This window comes from Salarias fasciatus, unplaced genomic scaffold, assembly GCF_902148845.1.
Source record: "Salarias fasciatus unplaced genomic scaffold, fSalaFa1.1, whole genome shotgun sequence".
NCBI lineage: Eukaryota > Metazoa > Chordata > Actinopteri > Blenniiformes > Blenniidae > Salarias > Salarias fasciatus.
In genome coordinates, this window is record NW_021941373.1 from 1,771,575 (window position 1) to 1,799,295 (window position 27,721).

At 43.8% G+C, this 27,721-nt stretch overlaps 1 protein-coding gene across 1 annotated transcript; it reads right to left on the reverse strand.

Annotated features, from left to right (window-relative positions):
* Window positions 1-4,266: 4,266 nt before the first annotated feature.
* LOC115384897 (scavenger receptor cysteine-rich type 1 protein M130-like) lies at window positions 4,267-26,685 on the reverse strand (the record flags this gene model as incomplete). Its single annotated transcript, XM_030087069.1, has 5 exons — window positions 4,267-4,313; window positions 24,876-25,160; window positions 25,245-25,559; window positions 26,450-26,460; window positions 26,591-26,685. Coding segments are annotated over 5 exons (753 nt in total), but the record flags the coding sequence as incomplete, so codon positions are not given.
* Between the last annotated feature and the right edge of the window lie 1,036 nt (window positions 26,686-27,721).

Below are 27,721 nucleotides of genomic sequence, written 5' to 3' on the forward strand. Positions count from 1 at the left end.
CCCTTTCCCACTGGCCAAAAAACCTGATTAAACCCGCTAAGTCATGGCAGTGGGAAAGGGTTTGACCCAGGATTTTGACCCGGGTCGTTGACCCTGCAATCGACCCGGTAATTTGCGGGGTGGGTTTGTAGAGGCTTTTAGTGGGAGGGACACATTCGGGAACTTACATGCTGGTGTAAGTTCCCCAGAACTCCCCCCAGACTGCCCCCTGGTGCTGCCTCTCCTGGCGTCTGAGGTCTGAACAGATTATTGGTCCGTTAATTTAACCCTGATATTACAAATATTGAGGCTGACTCACCTTACACAGCTCAGAGTTTTATTATTTCATTTCATTATGTCTCAGAGTCAGACCATAGCGACACCGCGGCCCGGTCTCCTCCCCACAGAGGGGACGGTCCCACCGAGACACACACACCCAGAACCGGACCCGGTGCCGAGCAGGACACAGGACGGAGCGGACCCGGGACTCAGTACGAGGGCGGCGCGAGGGCTGCCGGTGCTGCTTAAATTAAAGACAATTTATAGAAGTCCTAATAAAATGTTCGACTGAACGTCCTCTGTCTGGATTTAATCTCCCTTTAGTTCATGTTATTTTCCAGGCTGCTGGCATCACATCACTGATGAAATAAATCATTTGCTAAACTTTAGAGTTTATTTACATTTCAGTAGCGGTTCTTCAGGTCCTGATCCTCCTCCAGACCCATGGAAGCTCTGCTGGTTCATCCTCTTGTAGCGCCGGCGCATCAAAAGTCACTCCATCAGCCAATACAATATTGTGTAAATCTGCACAGGCCAAAATAAAGCCACACACCTTTTCGGGGCTGAACAGCAGCGTTTTCCCCGCTGGATCTGAGCGTCTGAAGCAGCTCCACAGCGGCGTGCGTCTTTTCACACTGTTAAAACTGCTCCTCTCCGTGATGGAGCCAGCGGAGTTATTGAAAGTTAAAAATCCTTCTTTAATCCCACAAGGGGGGACTTTATTAGATATTCTGTGAGGGCATCATTCATTTTATTACTCTTTTACTTTTTAATCTGTCCTGAATGTGTGCTGCTTGTGCTTTATGGCGTGTTTGAGATTTGCTTTATAATTATTTTCACGCTCCGCCAGGTGTTTCTGCACTGCACCGCAGATCCACACTGACTTAAACTTGCCACACGATGTCAGAGCTGTCGTGAGATTTCATCTTTCCAAACAATCACGATCAAATTGATAAATAACTAACCCGTCTTTCATATGGACGTACGACGGGCGTACGCCCGTATACCGCTGTACGACCGCTTGATAAATGAGGGCCACTGTGTCTAAGGTTGATCCGGCCGTTTTCTACTGGCTTGATGAGGATAAGAATGTAACAGGTGTGCTCGCTTGTCATGTTGATGACTTCATATGGGGTGGATCAAACAAGTTTTCAGAGTATGTCATGCCTCACCTCAGGTGGAGGTTCAGTGTTGGCAGAGAAGCTCACAATAGCTTCTCCTATGTGGGGATGGATTTTGTTACTTTGGACAACAAGGTAAAATACACCAAGAGACATCCATTCAGCACCTGCAGCCCAGACATCTCACTCCCTCTCGAGCAGCAGAGTCAACCTCACCCCTCAGTGAGGAGGAGAGAGAACTGCTCAGGTCAAAGATAGGCCAGCTTCTGTGGATTGCCAGACAGAGCAGGCCAGATGTCATGTTTGATGCAAGTAATTTGGCATCTAGTCTCAAACAAGCTGCTGTGCAGACCATCAGTGAAGCAAACAGAGTTGTTTGTCAGCTCAAGACCAAGTCAGTTCAGCTGAACTTTCAACATCTGGGAAAAGACAGTCAGAGATGGTTGCATTTAGTGATGCATCTTTAACAAATCTTTCAGATGGGGGTACCCAAGGTGGACACTTCACTGTTCTGATGAGTGAAACGGGGCAGTTCTCTCCCATTTCATGGCAGTCAAAGAGAATCCAGAGAGTTGTCAGAAGCACACTTGCAGGTGAAACACTGGCTGTCTGAGGGGGTTGATAATGCCATTTTTCTGTCGACACTCTTCTCTGAACGTCATGCTGGTGATACAGCTCACCCTGTATCTATAATCTGTGTGACTGATACTTTCTCACTTGTTGATGCACTGAAATCCACTCAGTTTGTTGCTGAGAAAAGACTGTACTTGGAAATCAGTTCAATTAAAGAACTGATTCAGACGAATAAGATTCACCAAGTGTTGTGGGCAGAAACTAAAGACCAACTTGAGGACTGTCTGACAAAAAAGGAGCCTCCACAACCTTGCTGCTCAAGACTCTCTACGAAGGACAATGGAATGTCATGTGATTCTCTCTATGGAGAGTGAGACTGAATGTAAAAGGATGTTGTGAAAAAGAAAAATAATGATATTGTTTCCTGCTGTAAATGGTTCCTCACTCACCAATATCATCTGGTTGTTATTAAGATTTTTGTGAGTTTTTCTGAACTACATATATATTTTTTTCTTTTAAGAAGAGAGGGAGATTGTTATTTTTTGTTATAGATGCAGTTGATATGCCTCTCCTCTAGGGGGCTCACTTGCTCTCTTGGTGAATGTTTTATGTTCTGCTCTGCCTGGGATTCTGGCGGTTACCACTTGGGTGTTAGACATGCTGGAGGCATGAATAAACTTTTGTCGGTTCTAAAGTGGAGTTATATTTTATACTAACAAAGATTTCATTGATAACAATAGAAATATGTGATGAGAACGTACAGAACTCCATTAAAGGCCAGCATATGTCTGCTAAAACCCCGGCTGGACGGATTAAATGTACAAAGTAACTTGAGGTTTGAGACCAGGGCCGTACCAGGTGTGTGAGCACCTCAGCTCCGAGGCACCGGGGGCCCTCCTGACGTCCCAGGCTTTTTTTTAGATACGAGGAAGGAAGAAAGCTATTCTTCTTTTTATAAAGCGGCTGCTCTCAGAGAGTCTGAACTGAGCCCTCACCTCATTAATCTGCCTCCTGCAGCGATCACGGACCAATTGGACAATCGTCTGGTGTCTGGTGGACGACCGTGGGCCCCTCTGTACAGAGCTCTGGGGTTTATTTTAGGTGGCTCAGGCAGGAGGAAGGAGAGAGGAGTGCAACTGTTGAGTTTACTTAAAAGATACATTAAAACAAGAAAAAAGAAAACTTCAATTACCTCTCAGGGGTGAAGAAATGTCTCTCACTTCTGATTCAGAAACCTTATTCCACATACATTTTTTGGTCTCATTCAGAGAAATAACACCACTCCACCGGAGGTTTGAAATTTTCACATGATTTTTATTCACTCAAAGGATTACAGGTTATAACTCAAAACTGATAAGAAGGTAAATTAGTAAAAAATGAAGAAATCAGAGAACTGATTTTGGGTTGGTTCTTACTGTCTCAAATTTCAGACATGTATTATTTTAATACTGTCAATTTAAGTGAGCGGTTTTTAGATTCTGCTGCTCATAATAATCTGTTATTAGCTGAAAGTTGGTGTCTGGATGACATCTACCTCGGAGGTCAACTCTCTCCAGATTTCAGAGGCTTATCACCCAAAGAGCTCCGGGGGGTTCTCCGAGTGAGAGAGAGCACCACCCACCGGAAAACAGGATCTACTGATACACTCCAGTTCCATGGACACCTCCTCTGATGCTGTGCACCTGTTTCGTTACCACGGAAACCGACCACAGCCTCAGGTCTCAAAAAAAAGAGAGAAAGAGAAGAGAGAAGGAAAAAAACATTGTCAAAAAAAAAAAAACAAAAAAAAAAAACCAACACATGCATGCAGCCCATGTGAGATCCACATGTGAGTTCTTCAGGCCCAGATCCAACAACTGAGGATGGAATACAGACTGGTCTGGTTCCATACGGTTCAACACCTGCTGCAAACCACATCCTGCCTCACCTTGGTGCTGAAAAAGCTAACTTTTGCAAAAGCTAATAAGTTGGATTACAATCACAAAAAATATCTCCTCAGTTAAACACAGTCAGCCTGAGTGGAGCAGATGATAATATATGATTAAATGAGCACACATGACATGACTTAAAAAATGAATGAAATTGGAGACAAAAGTGTAAAAAAGGAGATTAAAGAAGGACATCCACAGTGGTCCAGTATACGGCAAAACAACACTTTTTTTCACCTCGGTCCACAGAAGGAAAAGGAACCTTGTTCCACTGTCTGTAGGAACGTGATCAGATTCATCATTTCTGGAAAAAGCTCATAAAAACCATCTCGTCTTCACAGCAGGAAGGTTCAGAGGACTGACTTCATCCCTCCACTGCACTCCGCTCAGCGTCCGCCCGGTCTGCCGGTCTGCCGGTCTGCCCCCTGCTGGCCTGCAGAGACATGACGACACAGGAGTGAGGAGAGCCTGGCTCCACCCAGAGCTCCAGAGCATCAGCAGAGAGGAGAACAGTACCTTACAGTACAGCCACAGCGCCCCCTGCAGCAGCAGCAGAGACAGCGGCACCACCACCCATCTGACGATCACAGCTGTTGGATCTGAACACACAGAGAACAATCAGCGTCTGTCTGAGGACTGCTGGGAGTGAGACCATCAGAGTCCTCCATCTGGGCTCCCTCTTGGTCTGGATCAGGTCTGGGTGGCGCTACAGAGACCAAACCCCTCCAGACATGTCTGTCCCTTCCATCTTCCTCCAGCTCTGCTGGCTGGACTCCAAGTCTCTCCCAGACCAAAGCAGAGAGTCCTGGACCCCCTCGGGGCCTCCTCCCAGTGGGACCTCCTGCTGGACCTCTAAAGGGGGAAAACCCACACATGTTCTCTGGAAGGGTGGAGTAAAGGAGGAGTCAGCTTCTTCTTACCGAACACAGACAGAGACAGCAGGCGGCTCTCTGAGGAGAAGTTGTGTCCAAAAACATGGAGGTGATAAACACAGCTGTAGTTTCCCCGGTGGCCGGGCTCTGCGGCAGGAAACAGGAAGTGTGCAGAGTGATTGACGGCCGGCTGGGTGGAGCTGTAGGAGGTGTTGGAGGAGGTGAAGGTGAGCTGGAAGGAGCCTCCTGGGTACTGTGGCTGGATGGAGCAGCTGATGGTGAAGGTGGAGCCCCAGACCACCTGGAGCCCCTGCTGCTGGGCCTCAGAGACCCCGAGCATGGAGGAGGAGGAGGACACGGAGAGGACTGGATGGAGCAGCAGGTCTGGAACAAACAAACACACACACACACACACACACACACACACACACACACACACACACACACACACACACACACACACACATCATTCACAGAACTTTAACTCTGACTGTGGTGAGTGAGGAACACACCACTGATGAACTTACCTGAGCAGATGAGATTACTGGTGGAGTCATGTTCAAGGAAAAATGAACACTTCATGAAATCAGATCCAGACTGAAAGCAGTCGTCGTTGATCACCATTGTAAGTGTGGAGTTGACTGAACGTGTCTCATCTGCAGACACGGCAGAGCCGCAGTGAAGATGTGAACAAAAAACAGCTGCTTTCTCCAAAGACCACCAGGAGATATATGTTGGTCTCCAAACTCCAGGCCTTCTGATCTGCAGAGAACCTGCACAGTGACTGTTTTCACCCACCAGCCTGATTTCAGGAAACCCTGAACAAAGAGAAGAGAGAGAGGATGGAGTGAGAGTGAAGAGAAGAGCAGTGGAAGCTGCAGCTCCCCCTCTACCTGAGCAGGTGAGTCCAGCAGCTTTACCAGCTGAGCAGCTGCTTCTGGCTGAGCCTGAGCTTCTACAGTCCAGCAGAGCAGACTCATGGCCTCCACACTGGAACTCTGGGCTCCACCTGGGAGTCTGCACGTCTCCATAGAGCGCCCCCTGCAGGACTGAAGGAGCCCCGCAGCCCAGCTCCCGACACACCACCTGTGCATCCTGCAGGTCCAGGTCTGCTTCACACACTGAGGACCAGGTCTGGTCAGACGGGTTAGACTTCACCTGCAGTCTGCCTGAACAGCGACTGGATCCATTCAGCAGCCGCACCCCGTCTAAACACCAGGGTTGGGGAGGAACGCAGGACATGTGACACAGTTACGTTAATAGGATACAAAAGCAGTGTAACTGTAATCCTTTACCATACATTAAACATTTGTAATCTCATTACAGGTATATCTGATAAAAACATGGATTACTGATCAGGATTACACTTGAAAATCAGATTGAATATTCCAGACATATGAGCTGTCTAGAGCTAGAGCTAGACAGCACAAACCCTGACACTACCATAGATATATGAAGAGCAGTGATGGGAGGAGCCGCATTAAAATAAACCTCGTTACTATTTTTCGTCACAAGTAATCTAACTACTGACTTTTCCCAGCGTTACACCGTTACCATGACTGACAATGAAATTCTGTATTTCCGTTCCTATAATTCACCCTTTCAGCTGGTTCTTCCTCCTCCACAGTCCAGTGGAGTTTGTTTACAGAAAGAAGGAACCTGATTGGTCCAAAGTGCGTCACGTGATGTGACAGAGATACAGCCGGAGAGCCCTGATCATTCAAAGGCTTTTAAACTCAATGGAAGTTCAGACCTCTACTGACAAATATCCATGTCAGTAGCTGTGGAAATGTGATCTGCAGAGACAAACCAGATTTGATGGTGTCTCAAATTATCACACAACAACATTTGAATCATTTAGATTAATGGAGTTCTTCCTGTTTGTAGTTTAGTCTCTCAAGTGTCCATTTATTTCATGGATCAGATGTTCAGTTTTATAATAAATAACTGAACAGGCATCTTAAAGTTCCATTCAGAGGGATCCAGATTCTTTGAAGGATTTAAACAATTTTATCTTGCAAAAGTAACACAAGAGTTATTTTGCCTTGTAATAAAAAATATCATAACTTAGTTACTTTCTTGAAGGAGTAACTAGTAACTACAACTACTTTTTAAAACTAACCCGCGCAACACTGATGAAGAGTGGACTCTTGGTCCGGACTGCGTTTGAACTGACTGTTCTCCCTCGTGGCCACCAGGGGGCGCAGCAAACCAAAGCAGCCCAGCAGTGACTGTATGAAGAGCAGCTGCTTCCAGCTGATCAGCTCCTGGACAGTTCACCTGTATGGAGCACAGCTCCTCCTTCAGGGACTGCTTCCTGGACGCTTGTCCACACTGACCACAGCAACAACCGCTGCTGGGAGCAACTGAGGCTGAGCACAGAGCTCAGCAGGTAATCACATTACTCAGAGTATTGAGTGTTTGTGGAGAGTGAGAGTTGTCAGAACACTGAGTGGATGACACACTGTGTTTGTCCTTGTCTTTATTTCTGTTTACTGGTCTAAAACTAATATAAACTACTCTGATACATAACTTTGTCTTCACTGTTTCAGTAGTTAGAGGAAGTTACCGACTACATTTTATACAGGTAACTTGTAACTGTACCGGATTACATTTTTAACGTAACCCTCCAAACCCTGCTGAACACAGAACAGAACGTCAACCAGGGGAAAAATAGAACCTCAGAGGAAACAGTAGAACCTCACAGGAAACATTCAACACACAGAGGAAAGAGTAGAAACTCATACAAGACGATAGAAACTCAGAGGAATTGATAGAAACTCAGGAAACAGTAGAAACTCCGTTCAGCTCCAGCAGTTGAGGTATTTTCATTGTCAGATTTTTGTTTATTTGAGGATTTTTTCTGACAACACGATTTTGTTGGAGACCAATCAGCTGATCTCTGGTTTGAGGAACAAACTGAAGCAGCAGAGAAGCAGCAGGAAATTAATGTGCTGTTAAACCAGGAAGCAAAGATTCATTTTTCAAAGTCAGCAAAAAATACCTGAGCAGGTGAGATTCAGGGTGACATAGGAGAACAATGATGATGACAACAACACACAGTTCCACAGATCAGATCCAGATTGAACACAGTGTGAGTTGATTATCCACTGAGATTGACGTGACACATCAGTTGTTTGTACAGAAACAGCAGAGCCACAGTTGAGATGTTCACAGATGAGAGCTGCTCTCTTCAGGGTAAAGTCATAGACCACCACAGGTCTCTGTTCACCAAGATATTTCAGCTCCAGTCTTCCTGCACAGCGACTGGCTCCTCCCACCAACCTGAACTCATCACCTGAACCCAGAGCAGAGAGAGAAGAGAGAGAGGATGGAGTGAGAGTGAAGAGAAGAGCAGTGGAAGCTGCAGCTCCTCTTCTACCTGAGCAGGTGAGTCCAGCAGCTTTACCAGGTGAGCAGCTGCTTCTAGCTGAGCCTGAGCTTCTACAGTCCAGCAGAGCAGACTCATGGCCTCCACACTGGAACTCTGGGCTCCACCTGGGAGTCTGCACGTCTCCATAGAGCGCCCCCTGCAGGACCGAAGGAGCCCCGCAGCCCAGCTCCCGACACACCACCTGTGCATCCTGCAGGTCCAGGTCTGCTTCACACACTGAGGACCAGGTCTGGTCAGACGGGTTAGTCTTCACCTGCAGTCTGCCTGAACAGCGACTGGATCCATTCAGCAGCCGCACCCCGTCTGAACACCAGGGATGGGGAGGAACGCAGGACATGTGACACAGTTACAAAAATAGGATACAAAAGCAGTGTAACTGTAATCCTTTACCATACATAAAACATGTGTAATCTCATTACAGGTATATCTGATAAAAACATGGATTACTGATCAGGATTACACTGTAAAATCAGATTGAATATCCCAGACAAGTGAGCTCTCCAGGCTTTACAGCACAAACCATGACACTACCATAGATACATAAAGAGTAGAGGTCATAGATATATAAAGAGTAGATGTCATAGATATATAAGAGGTCATAGATATATGAAGAGTAGAGGCCATAGTAGATGTGGGCCAATATGAACTTTTTTCACAAAATCTCTAGAAGACATGTGGTTTCATAGGCGAAATGGTCCACTGATTCAGAATATGGCTGGTGTTTTGGCCTAGATATTGTATTTCGGTTGGTTCTTTGGCCATATTTGAAATGATGTGACTAAATTCCCATAAAAAACAGTTTTCTTGAAATAACACAAAAACTAGACAAGTTAGACCTATAGTTACTATGAAAGCTGAATACAAACCTTTACCTTCTGAACACTTTGAGCCTATTTGGAAGTCTCTAGTACCACTGGTTCTCAAGATTTGATATATTTTTCTTTTTTGGGGGGGTCTGACTGATGCCGCCAACAGATGTGTCAAGTATTGGCAAGTGAAACAAATATCTTCTTCAGATCATCAGTTGTGACCTTGCACTGGGCCAAACACTGGAAAAAGCATCTCATAAATGATTGTTTGAACGTCTTTCTCCCAGTTCTGATTGGAACCATGGGGAAATCAGTGGGAGTAGCTTCTGAGCTAGTAACTAGTAGTAGGCCTTTGATCTGATTGAGACTTTTTTGATGGACATGCCCACAACTACTGATGGAGTATACTCGGGATCATCTGTTGCAATCTCCATGGATGCATCTCTGATGGCTTCAGCGTAGCAAGCTCTTTTTCGGACCATGTCCTCCCGCCTTTCTGCCTTCTACTTTTTCTCTGCACGTGGAAAAACTTTCTTCTCGCTCATGTTTCCTTTTGTGTTGCTTGGACCAATTCCTTGGTACCGTTTGTGAACAAGCACAACAATTGTCCTCATAGGACAATGTCCTCATAGAAAGCGATATCTTCAACTCTCATCACAATATCATGTTTGACTTCAAGGTGCTTCTGATTGACATCTCTCTTTCCTCTGATGTCGTAGTACATCATGCATGTTATCGGTTGATGGTGGAGGAAACTCATCCAGACACAGGGAGGAACATGCTAACTCCACACAGAGAGGCCCACACAGTCTGGGGATTGAACCCATGACCCTCTTGCTGTGAAGCAAGAGCACTAACCACTTATCCACTGTGCTGCCTGAGCAACTTTTCTTGGGGTCAGAAGTTCTAGTATTCAACATTGTTGACATGATTCTGCAAAGAAAGCATATCTGAGCAAAGCAGTGTTTCATATCTGAAATGATCAAAACAGAAAAGGTGAACAGTTATAAACATTAAACATACTACTATATACATTCCTTAGGCACTGTTGTGTTATGTCTGGAGTCAGTTTATTGAGTAGATATGCTTGCAGTGTCTGTTATTTGTCAATCTAAGCACCAAAATCATAGGAAAATCTTGACTTTCCCCAAAAACTGGGGTTGGTGCCGCATTACCTTGACTAATATCATATGACCTTGACCTTCAACTCACTTTACAGTTTTTCACAATTGCTAAAACACTAAACCCCACTGCCTGAACCAAACTGTCAGATGCTGGAGACCAAATCTCCATGACCATGACCATGCAGTAGTGTGCTTTTGTTATGTATTTATTTTTTGTTATGACAGTGAATTTAGATATCACTTTGACTTAGATGCTTTTTTTTTCCTAAATGCATTTCCAATATGTAAAATTGTTCTGGCTCCTTATGAGCCACCCCAGACATGCCTGCATGAGGTTTTTTATTATTTTTATTATATGTTTAAGTTTTGATGGTGCGCTTTTATTTTGAAATAAACCGGAAGTGTCGCAGCTCGCTACTTCCTGTCCAACGGAGTGAGGAAAAATTGATCTTTTTTGTCATCTTCTGCATATCTTGGGGCCAGCACAGCCTGTGAGTTGCTGAAACACAATGTATAGACATGCACTGATTGTAACTTTAGGTTCTGGAATGTTTGATATAGGTAGTGCCTCCAGAAATGTGTTTATTTGCTGTGTTAGCATATACGCTAATTAGCGCTAGCTAGCGGCTAGCGCTAGCATGTTTGTTTATTGTAACCTAGCTCTGATGCTATTTCTGTTTTTGTGTTACAGTTTTACCATTTGTTCTTCAACTATTAAAGACCACTAAAGAAGCGGTGGTGTGGTTTTTGAACAGTGGTTATCACCTGCCTAGCAACGGGGTGCGAGGGCAGGACAAAAATAAAAATTTTCTGTTCATTACACACTCTGAACACTGCTGGTTACTGTAAAAATAACCCACATTGGGTGGAATTGCTGACCCTGCGCTGGGTCCAAAAGGGACCGAGTTATTTCTACCCAGCCGTTTGGGTGGAAGAGTTGACCCTGATGCTGGGTCAAGATTTATCAGCAGGTCTGGGAAGGTTACTTTACTGTAAAAATGTAAACCCTTAGAATTCAGAAACACGTGCCCTCTGCCATGCAAGGCTGTCAAACCCTCCACTGGAAGCCAGCTGGGGTTCAGGGCAGTTCATTGACATGTAGAGGAAAAGATTTGAACTAACAACCACTCTACCAACTTAGCCACAGCCACACATGTCAATAGGGAGAGGGATGTCTCACATGTCTTTTCCTTCTTAGCCATTTCAATACAGTTTTTCACAATTGCTAAGACACATTTCTTGAAACCTCCATCCATTTTCTCAAAACCTTAATTAAACACAAATCCAAAAATCCACACTACATTCACAAAAACCTCAGACATTTCTGTCAAAATCGAATTATCGCCTCAAAACCAGTTCTCTTGTGATCAAAACCACACTATGCGTTCAGATCTTACACACAGCAAGTAAAAACATGTTCACCTCAGATCATTCATTAGACACTACATGAAATCACTGAGGACACAGCAAGCAGTCCACACTTTTAAACCTGCTGGGTTATTTTCCCAACCCATTTCCTGGGTAGTTCTAGATTTTGTGCAGATTGGGTCACTTTTACCCAAAATTAGATGAATTGTGTTGACCCAGCAGAGTGAATTGATGATTTGAACAAAATCACCATTTTGAACACTCCTGCAACTCCTTCTCCTTCTCGCATCTGGAGACTTCTGGCAACAAACGCAACAGAAAACTGGAGTCCTGTGTTCTCACAGAGGATTATTGAAATGGCTAAGAAGGAACAGACATACAACATCCCTCTCTTTAAACTCATGTGTGGCTGTGGCTGAGTTGGTAGAGTGGTTGTATAGCAGTTGTGAGGTTGTTAGTTCAAATCTTTTCCTGTACATGTCAATGAACTGCACTGAACCCCAGCTGGCTTCCAGTGGAGGGTTTGACAGCCTTGCATGGCAGAGGGCACGTGTTTCTGAATTCTAAGGGTTTACATTTTTACAGTAAAGTAACCTTCGCAGACCTGCTGATAAATCTTGACCCAGCATCAGGGTCAAATCTTCAGCCCAAACGGCTGGGTAGAAATAACCCAGCATTGGCTTGGTCCCTTTTGGACCCAGCGCTGGGTTAACAATTCCACCCAATGTGGGTTATTTTTACAGTAACCCAGCAGTTTTCAGAGTGTGTAGTGCACAGAAAATTTTTATTTTACACATTGGAAATGCGTTTGGAAAAAAAAGCATCTAAGTCAAAGTGATATCTATATTCACTGTCATAACAAAAAATAAATACGAAACAAACAAAACAAAAGCAGACTCCTGCATGGTCACGGTCCTGGAGATTCAGTCTCCAGCATCTTGTCTTTGTGCACACTTGGTCTGATCTCATCATTAGAAATATGTGTGTTCAGTTTTGAGCTGTTGTGTGTAAAAGATGACAGTTGTGTTGGAGTTGTGTTCACATTTTGCTGCCAGTGATTACAATTTTGCAAAAATGTTGTGAAATGTGTTTAGTGACTGAGAATGTGTCTAAGGTTTTGCAAAAAAGAGCAGATGGGTTTTGCAAATTGAGCATAGGACCAGAACAGTGTTTAAGTTTTTGCCAAAAGAGTGTTTGATTCAAAAAATGAGTTTGGGCCACTGAGAGTTTGGTTCAGGCAATGGGGTTTAGTGTTTTAGCAATTGTGAAAAACTGTAATCCTCTGTGAGAACACAGGACTCCAGTTTTCTGTTGCGTTTGTTGTTAGAAGTCTCCAGATGCAAGAAGGAGAAGGAGTTGCAGGAGTGTTCAAAATGGTGATTTTGTTCAAATCATCAATTCACTCTGCTGGGTCAACACAATTCATCTAATTTTGGGTAAAAGTGACCCAATCTGCACAAAATCTAGGGCTACCCAGGAAATGTGTTGGGAAAATAACCCAGCAGGTTTAAGAGTGTGGACTGCTTGCTGTGTCCTCAGTTATTTCATGTAGTGTCTAATAAACAATCTGAGGTGAACATGTTTCTACCTGCTGTGTGTAAGATCTGAACGCATAGTGTGGTTTTGATCACAAGAGAACTGGTTTTGAGGTGATAATTCGGTTTTGACAGAAATGTCTGAGATTTTTGTGAATGTAGTGTGGATTTTTGGATTTGTGTTTAAGGTTTTGAGAAAATGGATGGAGGTTTCAAGAAATGTGTTTTAGCAATTGTGAAAAACTGTAAAATATCATGAATGGAATCAGCACTCCAAAAAACCCAACCAATCAATTTTGAAGTCAAAACTAAATATATTGTTGGATTGCATAATGGACTGGGTATGCGAAAAGGGCCCTTTTTGACAATATCCCAAACAAATGAAAAGAACCAACCGAAATGCCAAACTGAGACAACTTTACTTGCTTGTTTCTGTATCAGGAGGGTATTTGGCCTATAAAACCACATGTCTTATGAGGGGGACCCAGATAAGCCCACCCCTAGCCATAGATACATAAGAGTAGAGATCATAGATATATAAAGAGTGGAGATCATAGATATATAAAGAGTAGAGGCCATAGATATATAAAGAGTAGAGGCCATACATATATAAAGAGTAGAGGTCATAGATATGTAAAGAGTAGAGGCCCATTGATATGTAAAGAGTAGAGGTCATAGATATATAAAGAGTAGAGGCCATAGATATATAAAGAGTAGAGGCCATACATATATAAAGAGTCGAGGTCATAGATATATAAAGAGTAGAGGCCATACATATATAAAGACCAGAGGTCATAGATATGTAAAGAGTAGAGGCCCATTGATATGTAAAGAGTAGAGGTCATAGATATATAAAGAGTAGAGGTCATAGATATATAAAGCGTAGAGGCCATAGATATATAAAGAGTAGAGGTCATAGTAGGGCTGCTCGATTAATTGATTTTGAATCGTAACCAACTTTTTGGGTTAAGACGATGTTAAAAACGCTGAAATCGTACATGAACGATTTCGGCTTTCCACATGAATGCGCCCTTTTTGGTGCCTCTGAGCCACCGTAGTTTCTCCGGCCCGTCTCATGACGTCATGACGGAAGTGCGCGCCTGCCTTCACTCAGCGTCTGGTAACTAACAACAACAAGCACGGCGACTGCCGGAGAAGTTAAATTTGCTCAGGGAAGAGAAGTTTTAGGCTGTGTTCATACCGACTTGGGAATCGAGATCGACCTCGGACCTCCTCCTCGAAGCGGCCCCGGCTCCACCCAAAGGTAAGTCGACCCAACGTGAAAAACGTGCTCACACTGTTGCTCCCGGCTTTTTATTTTACAAAAAGTGACTTTATTCATTTTATTTTTTGTTTTAAGTAAGAACAGGCAGCTGGGGTGTGTTAAGATAAGGTGCTCTTAATCCCAAGGGATTCTTGTGTTTATTTGCAACAGAATTAAGTTCACTGGCAATAAGGATGCATATTTGAGACTGATTGTTCACTTTGGATTTTATAATTGACTGTTTTGCACTATTCAATCAGTAACGTGATTCTAACTTTTGGACTTGGGGTTTGTTGAATCCAAACAGAGAAAATAAGGTTCAATAAAAGACATTCAAAGTACTTTATTGATCTTTTATTTTTTTATTTTTTTTCACAAAAAAGTTGTAATCGTAATCGAAAAATCGGGTTTAAGAGAAAAAAATCCGGATTTTATTTTTAGGAAAAATCGAGCAGCCCCAGGTCATAGGAGGTCATAGATATATAAAGAGTAGAGGTCATAGATATATAAAGAGTAGAGTCCATAGATATATAAAGAGTAGAGGTCATAGATATATAAGAGTAGAGGTCATAGATATATAAAGAGTAGAGGCCATAGATATATAAAGAGTAGAGGCCATAGATATACAAAGAGCAGAGGTCATAGATATATAAAGAGTAGAGGTCATAGATATATAAAGAGTAGAGGTCATAGATATATAAAGAGTAGAGGCCATAGATATACAAAGAGCAGAGGTCATAGATATATAAAGAGTAGAGGCCATAGATATATAAAGAGTAGAGGCCATAGATATATAAAGAGTAGATGCCATAGATATATAAAGAGAAGATACTATAGCTATATAGCGAGCCGTGATGGGAGTAACTGTTATTTTGTCTTCACTGGTTTGGTTAATTTCTTCAAACAGAAATGACCTTTTCAAACCTCCAAGATCATTTGGCAAGACAGTCTGACAGTTCAGCACAACACCAGATTAATGTAGCATTTCCTGTTTGTCACTTTTTGGGTCAAGTATTCATTTATTTCATTAATCATATGTTTAGTTTTATAATATATAACTGAACTCAGGGGAGCCATCTCCACCGTGTGATGTCAATGTGGGAAACAGAGCGTTTTCACGGGTGCGGGACGGGCTGCCTCTCTGAGCAGCACAACAACGAGGAAAGCTCAAACACACAGGCACGAAGGAAAAAAAACCCTTGGGGGTGTTTTTGGTGAGTATATAGCTATAGAACAAGGTTAAGACATGCAAAAACTGAATTTTGCATGATACAGCCCCTTCAAACACATCTGTTTTCTAAAGTAATGCATTAGTTACTTGACCAAGTAATTAGTTATTTTCAAAATATTATAACTCAGTTACTTTGTTGAAGGAGTAACTAGTAACTATAACTGCTGACTTTTTAAAAGTAACTTGCCCATTTGACATCCCAGTTTACAATGCAGGACTGAGCTGTGCTCTGTGTACAAGTTGAAAATGTGCTGGTTGTTGTTTTGGTGGGGTGTTGTTGTACAATGTACACATTGTTTGATTAGGATGTGGTGCTTGACTGTTCAAAAAAAAGAAAAAAAAAAGTAACCCTCCCAACACTGACGAAGAGTGGACTCTTGGTCCGGACTGCGTTTGAACTGACTGTTCTTCCTCGTGGCCACCAGGGGGCGCAGCAAACCAAAGCAGCCCAGCAGTGACTGTATGAAGAGCAGCTGCTTCCAGCTGATCCAGCTCCTGGACAGTTCACCTGTATGGAGCACAGCTCCTCCTTCAGGGACTGCTTCCTGGACGCTTGTCCACACTGACCACAGCAACAACCGCTGCTGGGAGCAACTGAGGCTGAGCGCAGAGCTCAGCAGGTAATCACATTACTCAGAGTATTGAGTGTTTGTGGAGAGTGAGAGTTGTCAGAACACTGAGTGGATGACACACTGTGTTTGTCCTTGTCTTTATTTCTGGTTACTGGTCTAAAACTAATGTAAACTACTCTGATACATAACTTTGTCTTCACTGTTTCAGTCGTTAGAGGAAGTTAGTAACTACTTCTTTTTGACAGGCAACTTGTAACTGTACCGGATTACATTTTTAACGTAACCCTCCAAACGCTGATGAACACAGAACAGAACGTCAACCAGGGGAAGCAGTAGAACCTCAGACGAATCAGGAAAAGCTCAGGGGAAAAACAGAAGCTCAGAGAAATCAACAGAACCTCAGAGGAAACAGTAGAAGCTCGAAGTATACATTCAAAACACAGAGGAAAGAGTAGAAACTCGTACAAGACGATAGAACCTCAGAGGAATTGATAGAAACTCAGGAAACAGTAGAAACTCAGCTCAGCTCCAGCAGTTGAGGTATTTTCATCCTCACATCTTTGTGGATTTGAGGTTTTTTTCTGACACGATTTTGTTGGAGACCAATCAGCTGATCTCTAGTTTGAGGAACAAACTGAAGCAGCAGAGAAGCAGCAGGAAATTAATCTGCTGTTAAACCAGGAAGGAAAGATTCATTTTTTAAAGTCAACAAAACATACCTGAGCAGGTGAGTTTCAGGGTGAGAGAGGATCTCCATGATTCCACACAGCTCCACAGATCAGATCCAGATGGAACACATCCTGAGAGGATTCCCCAAATAGATTGATATGACACATCAGTTGTTTGTACAGAAACAGCAGAGCCACAGTTCAGATGTTCACAGATGAGAGCTGCTCTCTTCAGGGTAAAGTCATAGACCACCACAGGTCTCTGTTCACCAAGATATTTCAGCTCCAGACTTCCTGCACAGCGACTGGCTCCTCCCACCAACCTGACCTCATCCCCTGAACCCAGAGCAGAGAGAGAAGAGAGAGAGGATGGAGTGAGAGTGAAGAGAAGAGCAGTGGAAGCTGCAGCTCCTCTTCTACCTGAGCAGGTGAGTCCAGCAGCTTTACCAGGTGAGCAGCTGCTTCTAGCTGAGCCTGAGCTTCTACAGTCCAGCAGAGCAGACTCATGGCCTCCACACTGGAACTCTGGGCTCCACCTGGGAGTCTGCACGTCTCCATAGAGCGCCCCCTGCAGGACTGAAGGAGCCCCGCAGCCCAGCTCCCGACACACCACCTGTGCATCCTGCAGGTCCAGGTCTGCTTCACACACTGAGGACCAGGTCTGGTCAGACGGGTTAGTCTTCACCTGCAGTCTGCCTGAACAGCGACTGGATCCATTCAGCAGCCGCACCCCGTCTGAACACCAGGGATGGGGAGGAACGCAGTACATGTGACACAGTTACGTTAATAGGATACAAAAGCAGTGTAACTGTAATCTTTTACTATACATTAAACATTTGTAATCTCATTACAGGTATATCTGATAAAAACATGGATTACTGATCAGGATTACACTTGAAAATCAGATTGAATAATCCAGACATATGAGCTGTCCAGACTTTACAGCACAAACCATGACACTACCAGAGATACATAAAGAGTAGAGGCCATAGACATATAGCGAGCCTTGATGGGAGTAACTGTTATTCTGTCTCCAGTGGTTCGGTTCATTTCTTCAAACAGAAATGACCTTTTCAAACCTCTAAGTTCATTTGGCAAAACAGTCTGACAGTTCAGCACAACACTAGATTAATGTAGCATTTCCTGTTTGTCACTTTTTCGGTCAAGTGTTCATTTATTTCATTAATCATATGTTTAGTTTTGTAATAAATAACTGAACATGCACCTTAAAGCGAACCCCGATTAAAACGTCTATTAGCTCTACAAATGTTGTCACTGATGTCTACACTTAAAATACGCTGTTAGAAAAGTATAAACATAATGCATAAGTTAATAAATGCCACTTGTTTATAAGATTATTATTTACATGGTTGCGGCCATGTTTTGGCCGCGCAATGCATTCTGGGAGTGATGACGTCTGGTCTGTTCGCCGAGCAAAGCCACAAACCACTCACGAAGTACTTCTCTCGTCAGCTACAACTGAACAAAATGCCACATTGCGTCGCTTTTGGATGTAATTTTGAAAACAAGGGAATAAAAGGAAGTGTGGTGAGCATCCACAGCTTTCCTACGGAGAGAAAATTAAGAAAAGAGTGGGAAGATGCCTGTGGGAGAGTTCAGCTCCCCAAGTATCCATACCTGTGCTCAGAAATCACGTTAATTGCATAAAATAATAATATTCTAACATTAATTCACAAAACAAATGTTACTATTTTCAGATTGTTTAATACAATTAAAGGTTAAAAAAATAAGTCATTTAAAAGAGCCGCAGATCTGCCGACGCACTGAATCAAACCCGCCTCTGACAGAAAGTTGTTGCATCTGAGATTATTCATGAAGAGAGTAAGCAACGGGCGAATAAAACATGTCTAAAAGACAGTTAAATTTACTGTCATTTTTTACAAAGAAGGAAGGGGAACGCGATGATGACTCAAAACGAGTCTGAATAACACCAGCAAGTGACACCGAGCCGAAACAGGGAGGAGGGGGAGAATCCGGACATGGCCGTGATGTGGAGTGTTTTGGACTGTTAAATATGGTAAGAACACTGTTATTAGGCCGCCGTGCCACATTTTAAATGATAACAGAAGATTTGTGTGATCCATTGTAAGCTCTGGCAGCTCCTGCTGTGCATCTCAGTCAGCTGTTAGCTTAGCTGTTAGCCACCGACGAGCTAGCTGGCTTTGAACGATTCCTCCGTGCTCCAACATCAGTGGACGGGACGTGATCTCAACTTCTGAGACGGTGGAAAGAAGATTTAAACGCTGAGCGTCTCGGACAGAATGGGAAAAATTACGAACAGTTCAGTTCTGAGAGGAAGGATCTGAGCGGCGTAGCGGTGGCTTGGAGAGAACGAGGGAAATATTTTTGTGGTAGGTTAATTTCTGGGTTTAGCGTGGCTGTTTACTGTTCTGTTGGTGTTTTATCTTCATCTTCAGGGATCATTGTGTTGCTCTCAGGACTGAGGGAGCTGTAGCTGACAGTCCCAAAAAAACCCAAACAAACATTGGCCAGATGCCAAATCAAGTTGCAGACCCCTGCCCTATAATAATAATGATGGTAAATAATTGCCAGAACTTTTATACCATGGTTGCTATTTGAAATTTAGGCTTGTAAGTCTCACAGCATGGTGCATGAGCATTTGCGTGTTTTCAGCACTGTTTTCTGTTTTTTTTTTTTCAGCACTGTTTTCTGTATGCGTTCCGGTACCTTATGATTTACGAATTAAGCACTAGATATTTTACTCTTGGTTAGATAAAATACTTCCCTGTTGGTGATTAGGCTTATGTTGGGTAGATCGGTACTGAATCATCATGAAGGCTGGCCGGGGCCCACAACACGTCCGGGTTTATGCAGACAGCCTGAAAGTTTGGATGCGCTGTGATACAGGGGAGATCTATGGTAAAGTAGAGAGAGCAGCCATCTCCGTTTGTCATTTTTGTGTTAATAATGTTAACTGTGACGATATAAAGTAAATAAGTACCATGAACAGTGACAGAAAGAAAATTGAGGTCTTTGCAGCAGACGCTCTCTCTCGGTCGCCACTGAGAGGCAGCATCCACAAAGGCACCAGCGGCTGTGGCCGACTTGCTCTTCCTCTTGATAGCGACCATTTTTATCGTCATCTCCTTTGTTACTTTCATTTTCGTCCTCGCTCTGTATTTGGTTTCGTGTTGGTTCGAATTGAAAGGATTGAACACCCATGCTTATAAAGCTGCGAACAGATCACTCCAAAAAACACTGCTGAGAGGTGAAACAACTTTGTGATGTCACTACCCAGAATGCTTTGCAACGTGCACAAGAATGGCGGCCTCCGTGCGAAATAAACTTTGTTAAAAATAGATAACTGAATATATATATATATATATATATATATATATATATATATATATATATATATTTAAATTATTCATAACTATGTTACTGACAGCAAGCTGAACCACATAGAGCAAATTTATCATTATAGTCGAGGTTCATTTTAAAGTTCCAGTAAGATTGGATCCACATTCTTTGACACATTTAAAGATGCATTAAAGAGTTTAGAACAATAAAAATATTTTCCACCATGAATATGTCACAAATATTCAGTGATGTGTAGAATGTCCCTGACATATTCAATGCAAGTACCGCTAACAGTTCTAACTTGTCACTGGAATAGTTACAGTGGCGGTCCGGCAATTTGTGTTTCTTGGGGAAATTTGAGAGGATGTGACGTAATGCGCCTCCAGCTGGCCTGACTCGCTTAGCTTCCGTTTTGTCTGCCATTACTCCGCCAGATGCTTAGCGAGCAACAACTGAGCAGGATGAGGATGGATCTTCCAGAAAGTAAGAAAAGACCGGCTTCTGGCACTGCCACAGCTCCAGCACAGACCCACCAGGCAGAAGAACCTTAAAGGTTACTGCAGTGCTGCTAACAGAGCGAGGAAGGAGGCTGACCAAAAGTACTTACTTCAGTTGAAGCCATTCTTGTGAATCAATCACCTCTTCTGCATGCTAAGGCTGCTAATGCAGGTTTTTTTCCCCTCTTCCGTGCACGTACATGCACGCAAGCCACAGGCACCAGCGTTTCACTGAGCTGCAGTTACGCCCAAGGCCTGAAGGGGCCGCTGTTTCACATGAAACATGCAAACTCCTCAATGCACCTTTAAACACATTTGTTTTCTGAAGTAATGCAAAAGTTATTTTTCTAAGTAATTAGTTATTTTCAAAATATTATAACTCGGTTACTTTATTGAAGAAGTAACTAGTAACTATAACTACTGGGTTTGAATCGGCCAAATCTTCAGTGGTACTACTGGGCGGCTCAAATACGAGCCTCAATGTTCTATTTTGACAGGAATCGTCCGCCAGCTTGGGTTCTAATGGAAACACATCTCCTAAATATTCCTCCAAACCTTTATATGAATTCGGCTAATAAACGTAAACTTCTTAAAAACACTAAAAAGCCATTTCTCAGAAATGCCTTGTCAGTTTGGCATACTTCTCTTGCATATTTGGGAGAGGTTGCTGAACTTTCCCAGTTCTCCTCAGTCTATGGCAATGATGATTTTGTTCCCGGCAGAACAGACTTGGGATTTCAAATTTGGGCATCGCAAAGATGTCAGACTTATATGATGAAAACGAAACCCTTATGTCTTTTGAACAGTTGAAAGCAAATTACAATTTTTTTAAATACCTGCAGCTTAGAAATTTCATTCTTTCCCGGCAGAAAAACAATCTCACGCTCCCAACTTTAACTACTCTTGAAGACTGTGCTTTGAGGGGGTTACACTCTAAAGCAGGGGTCACTAACTGGCGGACCGCGGTCCGGATCCGGACCCAGACGCCATCCAATACGGACCCGGACTTATATTGAGCGGAGCGGAGCACGGCGTGCTGAGTAGTACGGCGTGCGACACGCGGATCGGTGCGGCGGCGCGCAGAACGGTGCGGCACGGTGCCTGCATGCGGTGCCCGTCCATGCTTCACATGTCCGCGTAGGTGCGCGTTGCACATTGGTCCGCGTGACGTAAAAATCATCATGAATTCCTGTCCGCTAGGGTCCCGCGGAGCGATCCGCGGACGTCCGCGCAGCAGCCAGATTTTGAGACCGCGTTGCGCGCAGCTCGTGGCGGTGTACGCATGCGCCAGACCGCTACAGCAAACCAAACATGACGGTAAAAGTGAAAGTAGACGGAGCTCCAGCCTGATGGCTCCACTTAAAGACACCAAAAGAGTGAAAAACTCGTGAAAAGAGAGATCAGACTCTGTCTGGAGGGAGGAGAAGATCCGCAGACAGAAGTGAAAAAGTAACAAATCGCTCCGGCGCCGCCCCCACGATTCAGAAACAGGAAAAAAAAAAGCTAAATAAACTTTAATACTTAATGATAATGTACTGACAATGTAAGTGCTTAATTTTCTCTAAATAATCTGTAATAAAGAAGCAGATAAACAGTCTGTAGTGCCGGAAAACCTTCGAGGCTGCGTGGATCAGTGTTCCTGCATTGAACATTGCGCACAGCTGGGCTCAAAATGTAGTCTGGGAGAGATATGGGAGAAAGCCCGTGCACATCAGTGGTGCGCGGACACTCCAAAGCGGACACTCCAAAGCGGACGCGGAAACGCGTACATGTGAAGCATGGACCAGCCTATGGGTTGGGGAGGCGCGGTGCCTGCATGCTGCGTCGGCATCCGTGAGTGGGGTGCTGGATGCCCCCCCCAACCCCCCAACCCTGGGCCCGGCACAACAGACCCATTTGTCCCCCGCTGTCGCCGGGCCTGGAGCCCAGTATGATCAGTCCACCAGAGTCCTGACAGTCACTGCCCGCCCAGCAACGTGCAAATGAATGTTCCCTCAGAGTTGCTTGGATTTTGGGGCACCACAAAAAAACATTTAGTGATGGGAGGTTGTCAAGGAGTGCATGAATTCAGTTGATTTGATAGTCAGCTATTGATGACATGCAGACGCTCATAGAACTACTAGGTTACATCAGCATATATCACACTAATTCAGTTAGACATTATGATGTTCCGGACCTTTGCTTTAACAAAATATCCCTGACCGGACCTCTGTGAATTGTAGTTCCATACCCCTGCTCTAAAGCCCAGGTTTAAATTCTGTATCGGACCTTTGTAAGCAAATCCAAAGAATCATCTACTCAGTCTCTTCAAGCATGGAGACAGGATTTATCTGAAGGAGTAACGGGGGAAGAATGGTCACAAGCTTGCTTATTAGCTCAGACCCAATCTATTCATACAAATTCAAAATTGTTACAATTTAAATGGTTGAGCAGGTTATACATAACACCTGTTAAACTACACCGATTTAACCCCTGCATACCCGATTTCTGTGTGAAATGTGGGGATCAGAAAGGCACACTTTTTCACTGCATGTGGGAGTGTCAGCATGTTTTATCTTTCTGGGGAAAAGTGTGAAATCTTGTGAGTGAAATTATAGGCAGGAAAATTCCTCTATTTCCTAAAATGTGTCTGTTGAATTAATATTTATCCAAAAGAAGTTGTAGTTTCTAAAAAAGTGAAATCTTTGCTCAATACATGTTTACTAGAGGCTAAAAGGTGCATCGCTTTGTCATGGAAATCAGAGACTGTTTGTCCAGCTTCACAGTGGCTGAAGGGACTGACTTTCTATCTTACTTTGGAAAAAATAAGCTGCACAGCAAAGAACAGACTTGACAAGTTTCAGGAAATATGGAGTCTTTTCTATAAATTTCTTGAGAAAAATAACATATCAGTTGATGGCTGGATGGATGACTGCTGATTTTCTTTGATTGGTTTTTCTGTTCTAAATGAGCAACGTCCTTCCATTATAGTTTCTAATGTCATTACTGTTATTTCATCCGGTTATTAGAAATGAGGTGCCTCGCTGTGTGTGTGCGTGTTTTTTGTTTGTTTTGCTTTGTTTTATTTTGTTTTTGCAGTTTTGTCTGTTTTTTGTATGTTCTGTTAAAATAACAAAAAATTAATTGATTTGATTTTTGATTTATTTATTTATTTCAAACATGCCATAAATAATGTAATAAATAAACTGAGACATACGCAGAGAAAAAAAAAAAAGAGAGAGAGAGAGAAAAAAAAAAACAATATTAATAATCCAACAAATTAATAGAGTCCGACATGTCCGAAATAAAAAAAAAATGTTTGAAAAAAAAACTATAACTACTGACTTTTTAAAAGTAACTTGTCCATTTGACATCCCAGTTTACAATTCAGGACTGTGCTGTGCTCGGTGTACAAGTTGAAAATGTGCTGGTTGTTGTTTTGGTGGGGTGTTGTTGTACAATGTACACACTGCTTGATGAGGATGTGGTGCTTGATTGTTCAAAAAAAAAGAAAAAAAAAACCTAACCTACCCAACACTGATGAAGAGTGGACTGTTGGTCCGGACTGCATTAGAAAGGACTGTTCTTCCTCGTGGCCACCAGGGGGCACAGCAAACCAAAGCAGCCCAGCAGTGACTGTATGAAGAGCAGCTGCTTCCAGCTGATCAGCTCCTGGACAGTTCACCTGTATGGAGCACAGCTCCTCCTTCAGGGACTGCTTCCTGGACGCTTGTCCACGCTGACCACAGCAACAACCGCTGCTGGGAGCAACTGAGGCTGAGCACAGAGCTCAGCAGGTAATCACATTACTCAGAGTATTCTGTGTTTGTGGAGAGTGAGAGTTGCCAGAACACTGAGTGGATGACACACTGTGTTTGTCCTTGTCTTTATTTCTGTTTACTGGTCTAAAACTAATGTAAACTACTCTGATACATAACTTTGTCTTCACTGTTTCAGTAGTTAGAGGAAGTTACTGACTACATTTTATACAGGTAACTTGTAACTGTACCGGATTACATTTTTAACGTAACCCTCCAAACCCTGCTGAACACAGAACAGAACGTCAACCAGGGGAAACAGTAGAACCTCAGATGAATCAAGAAAAGCTCAGGGGAAAAATAGAACCTCAGAGGAAACAGTAGAACTCAGCTCAGCTCCAGCAGTTGAGGTATTTTCATCCTCAGATCTTTGTGGATTTGAGGTTTTTTTCTGACAACATGATTTTGTTGGAGACCAATCAGCTGATCTCTGGTTTGAGGAACAAACTGAAGCCGCAGGAAATTAATCTGCTGTTAAACCAGGAAGGAAAGATTCATTTTTTTAAAGTCAGCAAAACATACCTGAGCAGGTGAGTTTCAGGGTGCGAGAGGAGCTCCATGGTGACACACAGTTCCACAGATCAGATCCAGATTGAACACACTGTGAGTGGATTCTCCATATAGATTGATATGACACATAGGTTGGTTGTAAAGAAACAGCAGAGCCACAGTTCAGATGTTCACAGACGAGAGCTGCTGTCTTCAGGGAGAAGCCATCTTTCCGCACAGGTCTCTGTTCACCAAGAACTTTCAGCTCCAGTCTTCCTGCACAGCGACTGGCTCCTCCCACCAACCTGACCTCATCCCCTGAACCCAGAGCAGAGAGAGAAGAGAGAGAAGATGGAGTGAGAGTGAAGAGAAGAGCAGTGGAAGCTGCAGCTCCTCTTCTACCTGAGCAGGTGAGTCCAGCAGCTTTACCAGGTGAGCAGCTGCTTCTAGCTGAGCCTGAGCTTCTACAGTCCAGCAGAGCAGACTCATGGCCTCCACACTGGAACTCTGGGCTCCACCTGGGAGTCTGCACGTCTCCATAGAGCGCCCCCTGCAGGACTGAAGGAGCCCCGCAGCCCAGCTCCCGACACACCACCTGTGCATCCTGCAGGTCCAGGTCTGCTTCACACACTGAGGACCAGGTCTGGTCAGACGGGTTAGGCTTCACCTGCAGTCTGCCTGAACAGCGACTGGATCCATTCAGCAGCCGCACCCCGTCTGAACACAGGACAGGAGGTCACTGCAGCTACAGCCTCAAGAAACATTGTACCTACAACCAGAAACACTGTAGCTACACTCTCACAGGACAGAAGACAGGATCAGAACACAAGACATGTTTTCACAACAGCTGTTTCCTGACAGTGAAACTGAAGAAAACTGAGATGGAAATATTTTGTGTGCATGTGTACACACACACACACACACACACACACACACGCTCAGTCTTGTATTTCTATCCTTGTGGGGACCGTCCATTGACTCCCATTCATGTCTAGCCCCTAACCCTGACCCTTACCCTAACCCTAACCCACACCACAACAAAGCCTAACCCTAAAGAAATGTTTTTGCACTTTTACTTTTTTCAGTAACAACAACATGGTCAAGAAAACACTGTTTCTCCTACTTAGGACCGGAAAAAGGTCCCCACAAGGCACGTCGTTCCACGTTTTGCTATCCTTGTGGGGACATTTGGCCCCGACAAGGATAGAAATACAAGAACACACACACACACACACACACACACACACACACACACACACACACACACACACACACACACACACACACACTTTCATCTGGTCCTCTTGTTGTTTTGTGTCTATTCTTTATTTCACTCCTGCTGAGTCTTTATTTGATTCTCCTTTTGATAAATGAATCTGTTTTTTTAACTTGACTCCACAGAAACATGAAAGCCTGTGTGTCTGAGCTGCTGGTTTATGTGAACAGATGGAAAATAAAAAACCTTGAATCTTTCCTGACTGAGCCATCCTGATGTCATGTTAGAAGCTTTCTGTCTGAACTCACCATGTGGAGAACATGCAGTTAATGAAACCTCACTGGTCTTACCTGAGCACCTGAGATTAATGGAAGAGGAAGAATCAGAGGACCAGAAGCAATTCTTCAAATCTGACAGAGGCTGGGAACATCCAGGGTCGACACTCCACACAGATCTGCTTGAGGACTCAGATGTTGTATTGATGGAAACAACAGAGCCACAGTCCAGATGTTCACAGACTGCAGTTGATAACTTCAGGTTCCAGCGATAGTCGTTCACTGGACTCCATTCTCCGAGGAGTTTCAGCTCCAGTCCACCTGAACAGCCAGAGCTTCCTCCCACCAACCTGACCTCACCATCAGCCTCTGAGCAAAGAGCACAAAGTCAGCAAGAACAAAGATTCTCTTTCTGTCTTCATCTCTGAGGACTGTCTTTACCAGCTGGACGGTTTCTGTCTTCCAGATGGACTCCTGAGGGGAGACAGAGACAAAGTTCAGGACTCATCAGGTTTCAGTGATTCTCACTTCCCATCATGCAGCTTGAGTTCAGAGTCGACATTCCAGTGAAACATGTTTGATCTGAAGATGAGCTGAAAGTATGAAGAGTCCAGCTCAGGTCAGGAGCATCCAGACTGGGCCAGCAGAGGTCAAAGGTCGAGAATTAGATTATTTCTAAAAGCAAATCTAACAAAGTGAGTCTGACCTGAAGTCTTAAAGTGTGGGACAGAAAACTCCACATTTCAGTTTGGAATTGACACCGAGGCTCCGTTTTCACCACTTTTCAAGAGGAAACTCATCGTTGTTGTTTGTGTTTGTTGTTGTCGTCCGTCTCCTGAGCAGAGCAGAAGCCCTGTCCACCCGGCCGTGCTGTGCATGTGCAGCAGCAGAGTTTCCCCAGTCCACCAGGAGACGCTGTCTCCTTTCCTGTCCTCTACCAGGAGACACAGCCCAGGGTTTTCAACAACTTCCACCCTGGAAGCCATTTCCAAAAACTGCTGTTTTCAGAGACTCCGAGCATCATTGTCATGGAAACAGAAACCCCAAAACACAGCTAGACTAGTGTTTTATTCATGAATGCAAAAGTTTTCCAAAACAGAAACTCCAGAACTATTTGTTGTGTAAACGGGACCAGAGAAACTCAATCTGGGAATACGTCTGAAACCATGACGTGGTTCAGCTCTCAGGCAGGTTTTGGAGTCACAGCAGGTTCGTTTTGTGCTGGTTTGGGGTTTTTCTCAGGACTGGGATGGTATCGATGTGACGATCAGCTGTCTGTCTCTGCAAACTGGTAAATTCCCAAAAGAAATGAAAACGGCTGGAGTCATTCCACTGGACAGAACTGGAGACACCAGATCAATAAAACAGGCCCGTTTCTTTACTCCCAG